At 44.3% G+C, this 17,891-nt stretch overlaps 1 protein-coding gene across 1 annotated transcript in view; it reads left to right on the plus strand.

Moving 5' to 3' along the window:
- The window catches only part of LOC308569355 (macrophage mannose receptor 1-like), a 52,157-nt gene extending 38,289 nt beyond the window's left edge, over positions 1-13,868 (plus strand). The window contains exons 22-30 of the mRNA XM_081163137.1: positions 4,343-4,485; positions 5,143-5,245; positions 5,713-5,945; positions 7,641-7,806; positions 8,307-8,459; positions 9,828-9,938; positions 10,721-10,909; positions 12,586-12,624; positions 13,255-13,868. Coding sequence (XP_081019263.1) covers positions 4,343-4,485; positions 5,143-5,245; positions 5,713-5,945; positions 7,641-7,806; positions 8,307-8,459; positions 9,828-9,938; positions 10,721-10,909; positions 12,586-12,624; positions 13,255-13,484 — 1,367 coding nt within the window. The 3' untranslated portion in view covers positions 13,485-13,868. The remainder of the gene's footprint in view (positions 1-4,342; positions 4,486-5,142; positions 5,246-5,712; positions 5,946-7,640; positions 7,807-8,306; positions 8,460-9,827; positions 9,939-10,720; positions 10,910-12,585; positions 12,625-13,254) is intronic.
- Positions 13,869-17,891: the final 4,023 nt, after the last annotated feature.

Below are 17,891 nucleotides of genomic sequence, written 5' to 3' on the forward strand. Positions count from 1 at the left end.
GGTTCCAGAGGCAGCTGGTCTTCGGCTCTTCCTTTTGTGCTGAACACTGCATCGTACCCAGGCAGGAAGGAGAGGAAGAGGAGTCACAGCTGCTGCTAGGCACGCTGCAAGCGATTCCCCACAAGTACGCAGAATTTCTGGAAGTTTTCTGCGAGAAGGAGGCGGACAGGCTACCCCCTCACAGACCATATGACTGCAAAATTGACCTGCTGCCGGGGGCGGCGCTGCCTAAAGGGAAGCTGTATTCCATGTCTGAGGACGAACTGCAGGAACTCAAAGACTTCATCGATCATAATTTGGAGCGCGGTTTCATCCGGGAGTCTAAGGCAGTGGGGGGCAGTCCTGTATTCTTTGTTAAGAAGCGAGACACGCCCCGAAAAAGACTCGTAGTGGATTACAGGATTTTGAACAGTGTGACCAAGCCGTCGGACTTCCCCATGCCCCGCATCGACGACCTCCTGGCGAAGGTACGGAAAGGAAAGGTGTTCACCAAGTTGGACCTGCGGGGGGCGTACAACCTCATTCGCATGCGGGAAGGTGATGAGTGGAAGACAGCCATGTTCACGCCACTGGGTACCTACGAATACAGAGTTATGCCTTTTGGACTACAAAATGGCGCTCACGTTTTTCAAGCATTTATGCATCACGTGTTGGCGGGACTTCTCTACAAGACGTGCGTCTGTTTCTTGGATGACATCCTGATCTTTTCGGAGTCGCAGCAAGAACATGACAAGCACGTCAAGGAAGTGCTGGGCAGGCTAAAGCAACACAGGCTCTACGCCAAGCTGGAGAAGTGCCAATTTGACGTGCCGGAGGTGGATTTTCTGGGCTACAAGCTGTCTGCCAAGGGGCTCGCCATGGACAGCGCCAAGGTTCGAGCGGTGTTGGATTGGAAGAGCCCACGCAACCGGAAGGAGGTCCAACGGTTTGTCGGCTTTGCGAACTTCTATCGCAAGTTTATCAAGGGCTTCGCGATGCAGACGGCGGCCATCACTGACACCCTTAGCTCCAAGAAGAAGAAGTTCATCTGGACAGAGCAGGCGGAGCAGTCCTTTCAGGCCCTTAAGCGTCTCTTCGCGTCGGAAGAGCAGCTGCTTCATGTCAACCCCAGCATGCCGATGAGGGTGGAGACAGACGCTTCGGACAGAGCAGTGGGGGCGGTCCTGCTGCAGAAGGACCCGCAGGGCGTGTGGCGGCCGGGAGCGTTTTACTCCAGGAAGCTCAGCAAGTCCGAGCAGAACTACACCATATGGGACAGGGAGTTGCTGGCCATTCATGCAGCGTTCAAGGCGTGGAGGCACTTTCTGATCGGCGCCAAGCACACGGTGCAGGTTTGCACGGACCACAAGAATCTGGAACACTGGCGCACGGCACAGTTCCTGAACCAGAGGCAGATACGTTGGGCTGAGTTCTTTGCGGACTTCGACTTCCGAATAGAGTATGTCCCGGGGGACACCAACATCATGGCAGACGCTCTCTCCCGCAAGCCACAGTATCTGGAGGACGCAACACCAGCGGCCGCCATGCACATCTTTGCACCGACAGTGTGGGCGTGCGCCGCGGCGACCGTGGACCTAGAGGCGGTGCGGCGAGCGTTGCAGGGGGACTCCTTCGCACAAACGAAGATGGCAGAGGTGCGAGGGGGCAAGGCAGCGGCCGACGGTTTCCAGCTCCGAGATGGCTTGCTCATCCGTAAAGGGGCCATCTACGTGCCGGGTGACGAACTTCGAGCCAAGGTGCTACAGCAGCTGCACGACGCACCCACGGCCGGGCACTTTGGCAAGGAGAAGACGGTGGAATTAGTAGCCAGGGATTTCTGGTGGCCTGGAATGAGAGGGGAGGTCGCAGACTACGTAGCGAGGTGTGACACCTGCCAGAGGGCAAAGCCGGTGCACAAACCGCCGGCTGGACTGTTGGAGCCGCTGCAAACTCCGGTCGAACCTTGGGAAAGGGTGGCTCTGGACTTTGTCACGGATCTGCCCAGCTCAAGGGGCAAGACGGCAGTGTTGGTGGTGGTGGACCTGTTCTCCAAGATGGCGCATTTCATTCCGTGTGCTAAGGTGGCCACGGCGGAGCAAACCGCCAAACTGTTCATAGACCACGTGTTCAAGGTTCACGGTCTGCCACGGTCTATTCTGTCCGACCGCGGGCGGCAGTTCATCTCGAACTTCTGGCAGAAACTGATGGGTTTCCTAAACGTCAAGATCAATCTGGCGTCGGCGAGACACCCGCAGACCAACGGGCAAGCGGAGCGAGCCAATGCCATCATGCAGCAGTACCTGAGATGTTATGCAAACCAACAGCCTGCGACGTGGGTGGATTACCTGCCGCTTGCAGAGTTTGCCTACAACAACACGAAGCACGTATCCACGGGCGTCACGCCGTTCTTCGCCAACAACGGGCGGCACCCTAGAACCTTTCCGGGACTGGAATGCAGGGGAGAAGGGGAGCCGCAGTCAGCAGATGCGTTCGCGTCGGAGCTGCAGGAAGTCCACGATCAGCTGCGGCGCCACCTGGAGCTGGCTAAACACGCATACAAGGTACAAGCGGACAAACACAGAAGGGTTGGCGAAGAGCTCCACGTGGGAGACTGGGTCTGGTTAGCAGCCCACGCAGTGCCGGCCAGGTCGTTGGCCAAGAAGAAACTAGGGCATAAACAACTGGGGCCCTACCAAGTCGAAGAGCAGGTCAACCCGGTGGCTTTCAGGCTGGCGCTTCCGGAGGGTTCCAGAATGCATCCGGTGTTCCACAGATCGGTGCTCACTCCCTACAAGGCACCGCACAGGTTCCAGGAACCCGGAACGGCGCCGAGTCCGCTCAGAGAAGGAACGGGGCACGCGGGAGTGGCACAGGAGGAGCGCATCAACGAAGTCACGGAGATTTTGGACTCCAGATGGGGGGAAGAGGGAGTAGAATACTTTCTCGCCAGGGAGGGCACCCCGGCCAGTGCGAACAGCTGGGTGCCGGGCTACGCTTTAGACGAACCTCTGCTCAAAGACGAGTTTCATGCCCTCTTCCCACATAAACCTATGCCAGCAGACTTTTTCGACGACTGGCTTTTCACGCCCACGCTTTCGGACAGCACGTTCAGGGGGTTCGACTCGGACGAGGAACCAACACGAGACGTCCGTTCCCCGGAGGGGTCACCCTCGGGATCTGTCTCAGAACCCTCGTATTGGTGGGACGATAGGCCGGAGGAGCAGTTCCGCAGGAAGTGGCTGGACTGTTCCGGCCGAGCAACGCCGCCTGGAGGAAGTGCGGGAGAGACGGACATGGACATTTTCGGGGACGACCCTGGTTTCGAGCACGGCGGCACAGAGATGGAAGAGGAGGTGACTGTCGTCAACGAGAGCAGAGAGGAAGACCTGGAAGAGTTCCGCTGGAGGCCTGCCACGGGAAGCGACCGATATCCGACGTTCGTCCCTTTGCAACAGCAGCCCCCAGCTCCAGCACCGGAAGGAGGGGAGGGGGGACTGGGGGGCTTCGAGGGGGGGATGGATGTCAGGGGTTTAGGTGCAGAGGCACGGGCAAGGGAGGAAACAGAGAGCGAAGGGGAGGAGACAGAGGAAAGGATGAGTGATGACGACGACCCGAGATCTCCCAGTCTTTCCAGTGAATCAGAGGATTCACAGAAAGGAGCACCAGTGGCCAGGGCAAGGGGGGCGTCTAGGGAGGCACCCCAGGAAGATAGAGCCAGAGGAGACTCAGGGGGGAGCAGCTGGAAATCGGGACCAGCGTCACCGCCAGGAAGCAGGGAAGAGGAAAGGAGCCAGGAGGGAAGCGCTGGCAGCTCACCACAGGAGGGAGGGCAGGAGTCAGGAGTGGCCACACCTCCATCGGGGAGCGAAGAAACGGTTAAGAGGAAAGTGGAAGGTTGGGCGCGCGCGCCAAGTTCAAATGCAGAGGAAGGCGGCGCAGTGAGCAGCCCCGAAAGGGAACCGGGTCCTAAAGCCCGGCGCAAGGAGGCAGAAGGGTCTGGGTCAGCGTCAGAAGAATCCCGGAAGGAAGAAGCCCCGGGGGGTAGAGGGACCCAGAGGAGGACAGTCAGGAGGAAAAGGTGGAGCAAGGCTAGGATATTAAGTTGGTGCGCACGGGGCGGAGACTCAGACGGAGCCTCGCCGATCTAGCTAGTAGACGTAGAGTTGCAGACAGCAGCGTGAGAATGGAAACTGTAATTCAATAAAGACTTTTACTTAATGACCGCTGGCTAGCGTGATCCTCTGTGAGCTAGGATCTTGAAGCAGCTCTGACAATAACACTTATGACTATATCAAACACTTATAGGTGAAGGCGTACATTTGCCAAATCCTTTTTGAAAAAGCGTGTCATTGTTTTTATTTAGCATTCCTCACAGTGCACTTAAAAAGTGCTACAACTGATCCTTGGATTGGACTGAATGATATTAATATTGAGCGCATGTTTGTATGGACAGATGGAAGTGGAGTCCACTACACAAACTGGGCCAAAGGTTTTCCAGGTTATGGTGTAAGTCCTGCCTGCAAAGGCTTTCATCATTTTTACCCCAGAAACAAGAAATATCTTCTATATTCCATTCCTGCAGTGAAACTACATGTGCAGAGAAGCTTCAGTGTTAGCACCCCATTTCTGTACCAATTCCCCATTCAATCTCTGGCTGGTGTCTCCTTTGTTTATTTTTAGAGCCAGCTGTCTCAAGCTAAGCAGCTAGTATGTAAAGTAACAGTTAGGCAACACCTAACCAGTTTTATAACTGGTCTGCTATCCTACCCCACTTCCAGGAAGCATCAGCTAATCCCTGATCTAGAGCACGTATCAGCTACTGATTCCTACTCCTGAATAGGATCCAGAGATAGGAAGCCTTGCGCTGACAGATGCACACTGCACTTGTAATCTGGATTTATTCTTGCCACTATCTGTGATTGGGTGATTGTGGAGCCTGGTATTTGTCAAGAGAAGTGCTATTTTTCTAGAAAAAGAGGTGCCGGAACTCACCATGAACACTTCCCTTATTCTCTTATAATGGCAATGGCACCCACCTGAGAGTTCCAGGGAGTTTTGGGTCAAGAGTATACAAGGAAAGTTTCAAGTACAAACGGATTGGCCCCTACATTGTATAAATACCTACTGTGTTACCTGTCCCTTTGTTATACTTTTATTTCTTAGGAGGACTGCATTTTTATGATGAAGGAGCCTGAAAAGCTGGCAGGATATTGGAGAGATGGGCCATGTTCTGCTAAGAAAAGCTACATCTGCCAAAGAAACACTGGTATGTTTTTTAGAAGAGAAGGAACAGAAAACAGTGTTTTAATGCAGATTGCATTATAGAGTCTAACTCCAGTTTTCTGTTCTGGTAAAAAAAAAATTAAAAAGCTGATTGCCAGCTTTAATGACTGAACTGAGGTTTTGTCATCTGAGAATGATGGTGGATAGGAAGCTAATTACAGAACAGATTCTTGACCTCTTTGGAAAGAAATGGAGGTGTGTTGTTAATGGTCATGTTGACTACATTTTAGGTATTTTGTTTGCTGCTTTTGTGATAGTAAATTAAATGTATTCTGTGGCCTCATCCATATATGTTTTTGAAGAAAACTTGACTAAGTGTTATAGATGGCATTTAAAATGTCGATTTTCAAGATTTAAAATGTTTAGGGAATAATAGTATTCAGAAATTTAGTGACAGGTGTGTGTAGTCTAAACTGATCTCTGTCTTTTCTCTTGATTACTTGCCTATAGATCCTGCATTATCACACTCTGAAACAACAATTCCAGCCTCTGGTTATGCCCCTTTTGGGAACAGAAGTTACTCTCTCAGCAGCCCCAAAATGACATGGGAAGAGGCCAGGAAAAAGTGTAAATCTGAACAGTCAGAGCTTGCCAGCATTTTGGATCCCTACATTGAATCATTCCTATGGCTGTGGGTGTTAAAATATGGAGAACCTGCATGGATTGGCCTAAATAGCAATATGGTAAATACATATGATATACATTAACATAATACTGTACTACATATCCACATCAAGAACATGTGTTCAGAAGGACATAGAAAAGACTTTTATTACCTGACTTTATTACGAATATCCTTGGTAAGCATTACAAAAGCTTTGGATATCGTCTGTGGGTTACCAATGAGCTATTTCCAGTGCCTATACTTTATCTGTACATGAAATCTTAACAGAAATATAACAATTTCCAGTCTGTAAAGGGGCTTCTGCACTCAGTGCAGCAGCACACCCCCAGGCAGCAAGATCTTTAGTAGTCTTTAGTCTCGACTCCTTTTTCACCCTCAGAAAGAGAAATCAATCACTTCTATGTTGCTTTAGGAGGGGTGGGGCAACAGGTTCCATAGATGACTTGCATTGTCTACAATGAATACAGTAAACTAAGTACCATACTGGATCAACACCAACCAGGATTCTTCTATATATATTCAAAACTTGACATCCTTTTCCTTCTCTCTGTGGTTCCTTAAATTTATTTTTAATATCTTAATATATACTCATAAAACTGCAGGTTATTATAACAATCCTGCCAATGTTCTTATCTGTTTACAATTTATCTGTAAATATTCAATCAACTATTTCCATTCTTTTATAAAATGTTATCTTGATTGTATATTGATGTTAGATATACAGGAAGATGCTTCCTTCCTGATATTTTAGGTACTTGGATCCCAAGATGTTCAGGATTTGATATGCTAATACCTTGAATCAAGCCCCATAAGTCAATGACAGCCAATGAAGTGATTTCTGGATGAGTGACCCACACATTGTCCCATCAGGCTGCCCCACTTACCAATCTAGCAGCCACATTCTGCAGTAGCTTCAGTCTCTGGGCCTTCTTCAAGGATAGCCACAGATACAGCACATTAGAGTAGTCCAGGTGGGAGGTCCAGGAATGGACCTGATTGGCAGATATAAAGTGGACATAAGCTCTCCTAGTCAGAGAAGCCAATTGAGAGGCCAGCAATAGTTAGGAATCCTGGAGCACTCCCAAACTATGACCCTGTTCCTGCAGGGCGATTGCAACCCCTTCCAGGACAGGTTATCCACCTAATTCCCAGACATAGGAACCACCCCTTCACAGCACCTTCATCTTATCAGGATTCAGCCTCAGTTCGTTGGCCCCCGCATAGCCTATTACTTCTTCCAGGCTCCTATCCAGGCTCCTAACCTTCACAGATTCTCATGATTCAGATGGAATGAAGAGCTAGAGCTTCATGCCACCAGCATACTGAAAACATTGTGCTCCAAATCCCTGGATAGAGCCATAGCTACAGAGGGGTTAGTCAGGTTTTTTTGCACAGGGTGGAGCCTCTAGAAGGGCACCATTCAGGCTCCCAGCCTATGTCTCTCTCTGTGTGTGTGTGTGTGTGTGTTTGTGCAAGCACAAACATGTGTGCAGGGGGTGCCAACCTGGATGAAACAAAGCCTAGTTTTGCCCCTGCCTTTGATAGCTCAGAATTGTTTCATACTCATGACTTCAGACGTCATAAGTATAGTACTACTACCCAGACTTCATCCCCTAAAGGATGATGAAATGTGTGTATAAATAAAATGAAAGGGAAAGAAAAGTAAGTGTTGTGGAGTTCATGTTATGGAAAATGAACTTAAAAGCTTTCTCTGGGCCAGCATGTGTTATTTCACTGTGAATTTGGATTTCAGACTGATGAGCAATATAAGTGGATAAGCAACTGGAGACTGGTATATACTAACTGGGCCCCTGGGGAGCCAAAGCAGAAAAAAGCCTGTGTCTATTTAGACATTGATGGTCACTGGAAAACCGGAACTTGCAATGAAGCATACCTCTCTTTCTGTGAGCACTACCATGGTAAGCAAAGAAATGTACTATTGTACTATAAGCTGAGAAATGTACTATTGACATTTTTGCCTCTTTCGTAGGGAATGAATAAAATGTTACTTTTCAAACCATCAGGCTATAATAAATAGTCAAACAAAAATAGAATAGAGGTTGCAATAAACAATCCAGCATTAGGTAACCATGCTTAGCAACTGAACAGACTCAGGCATGTGTTTTAAGACAGCAATTCTATACACATTTACCTAGGAGTAAGCCCCATTTGACATTACTGTGAGTAAGCATCCAGGAGTACTCAGAAACTATAAACCTATTATTTTAGGGGGACTTCTTTGACATGTGCAAATTTGCAGAGTTTCACCTCCCATTTCACCTTCTACATTTCCAGGATTCCTCCAAGATACTCATGTGCACCTCAAGATTTTGGATTTGTTCAAATCTTATGCATATCTCTGGTACTTAAGGGTTTCTAAGATACCCGTTCAAAAAATAAAATATTTGTTTCATAATAGGTAAACTCCCAACTGAGCCTCCACAAGTCCCAGGGAAATGCCCTGACTCAAAAGAGGACCAGAGATCTTGGATTCCTTTTCGGGCTCATTGCTATCAAATCAACAAGCCTTCAAATGGATGGCCGGATGCATCCTTCAAATGTACTCAGTTAGGTGGGTGTCATTTTGATTCAAATCACAACGTGATTTTTCCATGCTAGAAGATTCCTAGTTAGCGTCCAAAGCCAGTTTGTACACCGGTTAGTGTTGCAGTGCAGTCCTATACATATCCTAGCATGTCTATTCAGAAGTATGTCCCATCGAGTTCAATGGGGCCTATAGCTAAGTAAGTGGGTACAGGCTTTCAGCCTTGGACTTTGACCAGAGAGACAGGGGTTCAAATTCCTGCTCACTCACAAAGCTTACTGGGTGCTCTTGGGCCAATCCCCACCTTTCAGTTTAAACTTATCTCCCAGGATTGCTGTGATGATAAAACAAGAAGGGAATAAACCTGGCATATCTCTCTGAACTCACTGGAGGTACGGAAGACATAGGGGGGTTAGTTTCTAGGGATTGCGTGTAAAGCCAGAACAACCCTGGAACCACCATCCACACAACCACCCCTACCTGTCCAGAGCCAGCACACCGAGAGTGTCTTGCCCCTTATGCAAGGCGGAGAATTCTCATGCTGGCTCTGGGAGGCTCCCATGAGATCTCACTGCAAACAACAGCTTCTTTCTTACTCTCTGAATCCAGCAACAGAAAGATTTACTATTAAAAGAATATTTAGACAACCTGATATGCAGGCGTGGTATCAGGGATCAGGACACTCAGGCATTGGCTGATGATCCAAGCACTTTGAAGGACAGCTCCCCTCCGTGTGTCCTCACCTGAAGCATGCAGGATTGTCAGTGTAGCCAGAAACCCCACTTGCTGTGGCTCGCCATTTTCTTTCCTCCACGGTACCTCTGAGCCCAGACAGAAGGTTGCTCCACTGGGGCCAGAGAAGCACTGTGAGGGAACAAAAATGGTGTGTGGCAGCAGCAGTGCTTTCTTGCTAAGCTGACTTTTTGCTGCTGGCAGTGCACATGCCTGCCCGTAGGTAAAGTGAGAGGAAGAGAGATTGGCCAGGGGTGTGAGATAAACAGAGGGGTGATGAGGTGAGCAGAGTCCTTGCTGCCTGGAAAAAGGGCTTCACTAAGAAAGGGACTTTGCCACCCAGCTCACCATTCCTGCATCCTGGGGGCAGGTGTTTTCATCAACACTCCTGACAACTTCATTATTGCCAAGGACCACTTGCCAGGGCTGTCAAGAGTCCCATCAAACCTCATGTCAGTTCTACCAGTGCATGTCTAATACATATATGATGGTGATTTGTCACCTACCCATCACCATAAGGTCTCAGGGTGGGTTACAGTTATATTTTTAAAAAAAACAATATTAAAATAGGAATATTTTAAATAAATTAAAAAGAATAAATAAAATTTAAAACAGGAATGCAATTTTTAAATGAGCTTACTTTACTTGTATGATGTTTCCTAGGTAGCACCTTGATTTCTATAGAAGATTCAGCTGAACTGAACTTTTTGATGGAGCATACTCAGCAATCCCAACATGCTGACTATTGGATAGGATTGTTCAGAAACATAGATGGTAATGGTTTAACATTCAATATTTATTTATAATACATGGGGCTGTGCCCCTGCTTGCTCCACTCATCAACACCCGCCCACCCACCCCAGCCATTCCCCCCACATTAACCCTCTAGACCAGTGTTTCCCAAATTTGGGTCTCCAGCTGTTTTGGGACTATAACTCCCATCATCCCTAGCTAGCTAGCAGAACCAGTGGTTAGGGATGATGGGAATATTGGTTCAAAAACAGCTGACGTCCCAGGTTTGGGAAACACTGCCCTAGATCTTCCTCCCTAGCTTCCCCCTTACCCACTTTACTGAAACCTTGGCCGTGGTATAAACCTGCCATTTCCTCTCTGTTCCTCCCCCTCATCCCTGTTTTACACAAACCTTGCTGTTGTTTTAAAGCACCATTGCCCAGTCAGTTCTGCCCATCCATGCTTTACTCAAACCTCTGCTATGGTAGGGCTGCCATATGTCCAGATTTTCCCAGACATTACTGGGAATTTCTGAAAGGCAGCACTGGATCTTAGGCAAGTCATACAGAAAACTGCGCTCAAACCAGGGTGGCGTGGTTTTTACTTTTGGAAATATGGCATCCCTATGATTTACAACAGCCATTTCCCTTTCTCCCCCAAATGTCTCCCCATTCCTGCTTTACTCAAAATGTTGCTGTTGTAAACTGCCACTTTCCTTCCTCTCGCTCTTTCCCGGTCTGACTTCATGCAAATCCAGGGTCGTGCAGCAGCACTACTCTTTTTCTCGATAGTCTTTATGCCATTTATTTTACTTTTATAATTAGGAGAATGGATATGGCAAGATAACACTGCACTGGATTTTGTCAACTGGAAAGATGAAGAGTCCACACCTGATCCTCAAGCTATTTTCAGTGATAGTGATAAGAACTGCATTCTCATGAACAGCCACAATGGGAAGTGGTCCAGGGAGCACTGCGGATACTCTAAGGGATTTATATGTAAAAGACGCAAAAGTAAGTCTGAAATGGCTATTCAGCTGCATTTCACAATAATTCTGATGAACATTGAGTCACTTGTCTAAAGTTAGTGTCTTAGGACACTCTGCTCTAATTGCTCTCTGACTAGATTATGCTACTAGAAGTTTATCCTTGTTGTCTCTTTATTTGCCTTCTTCCTAAAGCTCTCCAAGGAAGGGGCTTCCATGTTACTACAGAAAGGGACTTTTCTCTCTCTTGCCATTTTAACAATATTCCACCTAGTCCTATTCTTACTAGGTAATCTTTCTAGACTGTCAGTCATCCTTTTTCTAGCATAAGCCACATTTCATCAAATTGATACTCTGCATTTTGTCTTTCCTACTCCTTGTCACTTCCTATTCTTTTTTCAACTTTTGACAGACTTTACTGATACTTCCAACCAACTAAATACTCCCTAATAATAAATGGCAGGAGAGAAGGTAGAACCAAAGCTGAAGTCTATTAATTATTTGCTACTAACTATAGAATATTCTGTCTTTTAAAACTAATAAGGTTATTAACATTTTATCTAATGGTCAAGGTTCCCACAATCATTCTCAGTCCCCAGAATTGCTGTGTGATAAATATCATAAATTTGTCATTTTCCTCAAAAGGCAAGAGCATTTAGTAGTCTCCACATTTACATATTTAAAATTCAGCTCATCATTGCTGATCTTGCTAAGCAAAGGGATTAAGTGACTATACTAAACACTTCAAATTTAAAACTTGGCTCCCATTTTTAAATAGTAACATATATTTATTGATTTTTTTTTATTGAAAGAAGCACACCCAAAAGCAAATGCAGTGTCTAAAGTGCATAATCATGTTATTTTCATGGTGTGATATGTCAGGACCCAAAGTTTGAAAAATAAAAGGATAAATATGCTTCCTATAATATTGTCACACACACATTTTTCAGGCACTAGGGGATTCCAGAGGTCCCATCACATACCTTTGGTTTTTGTTTCATTGGGAGGAAAATCAGTGGAGGCATAAGATGAAAGTGCACACAGCATTAAAACTCCAACAGGTTTTTTTACCTGTTAGGTTTTGGAGGGGAGAGTGTCTCCAACCCCTTAGCTTTGGATTCATCACAGAGAGTGAATCAGGCTTCTTTCCAGCTTGGTTTCCTTGCCAAACCAAGACTGCCTATTATTTGTTCTCCATCAAAGATAACACCAGTACCAGCCAGAGTCAGAGTAGGGCGAGGACATGCCAACCTTTTTTCTAATCTTCAGCTGTATTTTTGTTGTATTCTTTAGCCACTGTGGCTATGCTCTGACACTGCAGTTGGAGGCAGCAATGCTTCTGTTCAGTTGCTGGAAACCACAGGAGGGGAGAGAGCTTTTGTGCTCAAATCCTGCTTCCTGGTTTCCCACAGGCATCTGTTTGGCCTCTGTGAGAAGAGGATGCTGGACTAGACGGGCTATCGGCCTGATCCAGCAGATTCTTCTTATGACAAGCTATGAAATGTCAGTTGACCAATCCTACATTTTTGTTCTAGATGGGAATGGCACCAGGATGTGCTTGCTGGCATGCTGCTTAAGTTTCTTCTCACTCCTCAGCCTGGTTCACTCTGTTGCTAATCTATGCTACTTTTTTATAAAAAATAATGATTGCATACCTAACTTTCTTACTGTTCTGAGAACATAAGCATATCTTTTGTTTTACAGTTATTGAAGAGACAACTAAAGCACCTACAAAAAAGACAGGTAAGGCTGCTTTGTGAAAAGAAGTCAGGAAAAATTATAAGCATTCTTGCGATCCGGAGCCCTGCACCAAACATTCTGAGAAAAGAACTTCTGGTTCAAAGCTGAAGAGAGAAATTTCTGGGGAAAGGTGGAGGCATTATAGCCCTCTACTGGGGGAAAAGGGTGGTGACGACTCTCCTTTCTGGTACAGAACTGCCACTATGAAGCGGAGAATTGGGGGTTGTGTAATGGAATATTTCACAGTGTTTCAGATGGAACATGAAAGAACAGAATAGTATTCTGTTTAAGATGTAGTACAAAAATAACTGGGGGGTGGTACACCATTGCCTTGGCATTTTGTAGTTTTTTTTCAGCTGCGTTGGATTCCTTCACAGCCTGCCAAAGCCCTTTTCTTTAAGAAGGGACAAGATGTTTCTGACTCCACATCTGTTCTGCTTCTGTATCCCCTCTCCGTGCCCTCCAGCCATGTGGCCATTTCATTGGTCTGTAAGTTCTTGGCACACTATGCTTATGAGCTGCAAACACCACCCAGCTATCCCTCCATTTCATACAAGGGGGTCTATTTGTGTGTGTGTTTCTCTATTTGTGAGTTTGTGTGTGTGTGATATATACATCTTTCCCCATTCACAGAACAAGAAGATATTCCTGCATCAGCACATGGCAGAGTTGCAAAGGTACTTCTACCGGTTATCTTCATCCTCATTGGCATGGGTACTGCACTCTATATTTTCTACAAAAGAAGAAGTAGAAAACAACAAACCACTGGCAGCTTTGAAAACTCTCTTTATCGTGACAGTGAGATCGTTCTTCACAATGATTCAGAAGTGCTTGTGGATGATAAAGAGGGAGATAGGCTGTAATGTGGGAGTAAGTCTCATTGAGCTCAGTAGGAATTACTTCTGAATTGTCAGGGGTAGGATTGCATTATTAATTCATTTCCAAGAAGTAACCATATGCATATGCAGAGGTCCTTTCTATCACCACATTCATTGTGTGGCATGCTCTGAATGCATAATTATTATTTAGAAAAAAACATATTCTAAATAGAATAAATTCAAATTAAGGTAATTTTAATCTGTTGTAGTATTTTAATTTTTGTATGTTTTTAAGTATGGTTGGGATTTCTCCTTGATTTTATTGTTTTACCATTTTGTAAACTACTTTGTGGTTTTTAAAAAATCAAGAGGTGTATACATTTTATGAAATAAAAAAATAATAAATTAAAGGTGACTTGACTTGAAAAACTAAGGACCATGTCATTGATATCCTCTGGCAACCAAGGTATTGCACAATATTTTTCCCTAAATCAGTACAGTGTCCATGCATAAAGCTAAAATCCCACTTGTCTGGTTTTATAGGAAGAGTATGGGGTGCATCTAGCCCTCCTCCACTCTTCCAGGGAAGCCAATCCTCATATTTATTTATTTTTTTAAAAAGGAATTCCATATGTGCAGCTCTGCTGGTTCAGTACCTAATTTTGTATATGTAGTTTCCGTTCCAAATAGGCCTATTTAGGGCAGTACATGCCTTTAAAAAGGCTACTAAACATTATATGGGCTTGTGTGGGTTTATACAACAATAACTATACTTTACTCAGAAGCAAACCCCACTGCATTAAACAAATCGTGTATACCGGATTGCAACCTGAATTGGTTATTCTTAAAAGGTACCACACAGAACAGTTAACAAGGCTCCCCATACACTTCCAGGCCCATAGGAAAATATTATCATCCACAGACAAACATACTTTATTAACTCTTTTTTTTTTAAGATGATGTTTATTGAGAATTTTAAAGTTACAAAGAAAGAAGAAAGAAAAGACAAGAGAAGGAGAAAAAGAGAGAAAGAAGTAGATAAACATAACAATTAAACAATACAGATCAATAAAAACCAAAGTGAAAAAAGTAACAAAACACACAATACATCTAAATCAAAAAACAAAAATAAAAAACAATTAAAAAACAAGTCTAATATTCCCAAATCCTTAACTTTCATTAACTTATTTCAACGACCTCCTCCCACCTCCCTTTTTTGTATTCTAGTTGTTAATTATCTCAGCAAATCCTTTCCATCTTTCACAATATTCTGTCATTTAAATTACCTTAATCTATTTTAACCTTATCTTACCTAAAAAACTCTAAAACTTAAAACTTATATATACCAAATTCTTTTAACCATAACACATTCTTTCATAATTCTTTTTGACATTTCTGCTAAGGCCAAATAATTTCATTCCAACATTTTTCTAATACTCATTAATTTTACAATGCTTTTCTAAATAAATTTTGAAACTTTCTTCCAATCTTCATCCATCGTCTCTTCTTCCTGGTCTCGGGTTTTGTCAGTCCTTTCTCGTCTATCTAGTCCATCAACCTGGTGCTCTTATGTCCGAGGCTCTTAATCTTTTTCTTTTACTATCTGTCAAAAGACGTTCCGTTCACAGTCGATGAACTTTCCCCATAAATTTCTGTCTCTGACACCCCGTTCCCAGGTTTGAGACGGTGGAAATTTTATCTTCCTTTACTCTCTCTCCTGCAGGCTTAAACAGTCAAAAATCCCCCTCTTTTCTCCTGCTTCCAAGAGGGGTTTTGGTGATGATGAATGAAGTAAATTTAGAACTTTATATACGACTTTCCAGACTTTTTGCTTACAAAGTTTTTGCTTCAATCTATTTACAAAAAATGGGAGGTGGACTTCCTGTTTAGAACCTTCCCGTTTCGGTGCCAAATTGAAATATTTCTTAATACTTAATCCAATTTTCCGTTCTACTCACAGGTACTTGTTTAGAGTCCAATTGTCCACAGGAAAAAGTCAGCGCTCTCTGGCAACGGCTGTGCGGCTTCACTCCGTAAAAGTAGCGGTTGATTCAAAACACCGCACCACTCACCCCACGTTGCTTCGGACCCCCCCCCCAAGGGTTTCCCTGCGAGTAGGGGAGGCGCTCCTGGTGTCAGCCGAATCCCACGTTCCCAGGCTTCCTCCGCCTGGGATTTTTAAAGGGTCTCCGCCTTCGCCGCAGCAGCAAGACCCGATTTTCACGGAGCGGGTTCCTCTCTGTCAGAGGAACTCCGCCATTGCCGATGGCGCTGTCCCGGAAGTCTCATACTTTATTAACTCTTATGCCTTCTTTCCAGAATATGGAATAAGGAATAGTCAAAGTATCCTACATATTGATAACCTGAAACTGATAACCTGTTTATTGATAATATATTGATAACCTGCAATGCACTCTATGTGGGTCTTTTACAGAGATGCAGCACAGTCTTATACCTCATAGGTGAGGAAATATTTTTACCTGAGAGCCATGTTTGCTTAAGGTCTGGGTTTCTAGAACAACAATCAGTGTCTAAAGGTGTCAGGGCCAAAGCATACATACACAACCCACTCACCCCACTTATACACAATTATAATGCATTTGGAGGGGCTCCCGCCCAATTGCAGAGAAAGAGGAAGCTTATGGCACACCAATGAACTCACTGCTGAGATGTTCAAATATAGCATTTCCTCTTTTCCTGAATTAATTCTTCTGAATTATCTTGTAATATCCTGGTCAGTCACTCCAGCCATGGGAATGAAGAAGTCACTTGAATAGTTCAGTTCTTAAATTTACTGTTCTAGCCAAAGGCCATGACAAACTTGTATTAAGCAATAGTATTAATAAAATAATGCAAAGCATCCATTCATAATGTAAAAATCTGCAAAGACTATTGCCAAATTCCTGAGTGTTAAAACAGTTTCCCTTATGCATCTAACACCTCCAATTCTAATATTATTTTGCCTTTTAAAAATCCAATTTGCAAACATTCATGATGTAAGAGGGAAAAGTTCCAAAGACACCAACAAACTCAAATCCAGCTTGATTTCAGATTAAACCTCTGAATCACAACAATTTATCACAATTTTATCTAATTCCGATCTCCTGATTATTTTTTACAGCCATTATATAGAGGGCCACTCTCTGTGTTATGAAGCTGTTATTGTCACTCAAAAGAAACCAAACCATTTCTGTTCATTCTAACACTTCAAAAGTGTTCACAAAAGGCAATACTGAAGGAGAGACTATAATGTAGTCAATAGCACTTCCACCATGTTTGTATATTGACCTTTAGAATTTATAAATTGTTCTTGTTGTTGGCATCTATCTGTCTTGGCAGACAATGGGAGAGTGTGCCTTTGGAGGTAAATTTAAACCATTACAGTGCCTACTATGGCTGTAGAGACCAATACAGGAGAGACATATTTTATAGTAGGAGGGCAGATGAAGGTATCTGGGTATGCTTCTGCAGGTACACCATGGTGTTTCTTCTCTCTGTGTTCCTCCTAGCAGTCTTTCTTCCTCTGGTCACTGCTGTGGATGTTCACTGTCTCCTGACTGTTGTGTTGTGTTGTGTTGTGTTGTTGTGTTGTGTTATGTTGGAATAGAAATTTCAAAACTTTCAGGCCCTGTGCATTATATTTCTTGTCCAAAGAACAATGTGAAGTTAGGCAGATATCTTCCATGTCTAAGCCTAAAGGCAGTAAGATACCCTTTGCAGTTGCTCCAGTTTGGGCATTAAAATCTCCACACTAAAAAGTATAAATACTCTGGAGAATTCATATGCTCCAGTATGGATGTTAGCTCTGACCAAATCTTGGTGGTCTGTGACAAACTATTAGTAGGGGGAAGGTAGATGTTTATACAGAAAAGAAAGATTCCTAATTCACTTTTGAGTGGTGCCAACAAAAGTTGATCATTTGAATTCCAAAATTTGCTAACCAAAATTCTCCTGCCAAATCACATATAATAGTTTGTGGTCAAAACCAGTTGGACACTGCATAATATATATTTTTTTATTTTTTAAAAAACAGTATTCGTTCCATGCCAAATATTAACAACACAATCCTATATCCACTCAAAAGTAAATCCTACTAGTTTACCACACAATCTTAACCATGTCTACTCAAATGTAATTCCTATTGAATCAGGATTAGGATTGTAGAATTACTCCCAGAAAAAGTTGGTATAAGGTGCTGGGAAAGACCAGATTCCAAACAGGCTATGGGTGGATCTTCCCTCCTGGTTTACAACATTAAGGATGGGTTAAGGAATGATTTACACAGCATAACGGACACATTACATTTAGCTTAGAGTGTTAATAATGTGTTATTAAAATGTTGCAGAGGAACCATGGTTGCCATGAACCAGCAATAGGGAAACCGTTGTTACCAACAAAACAAGGTAGAAACATTTTAAATTTACCAGTACACCCTGTGACGTTTTAGAATAA

Source organism: Podarcis bocagei (assembly GCF_964188305.1).
Source record: "Podarcis bocagei genome assembly, chromosome: 12".
NCBI classification, from domain to species: domain Eukaryota; kingdom Metazoa; phylum Chordata; class Lepidosauria; order Squamata; family Lacertidae; genus Podarcis; species Podarcis bocagei.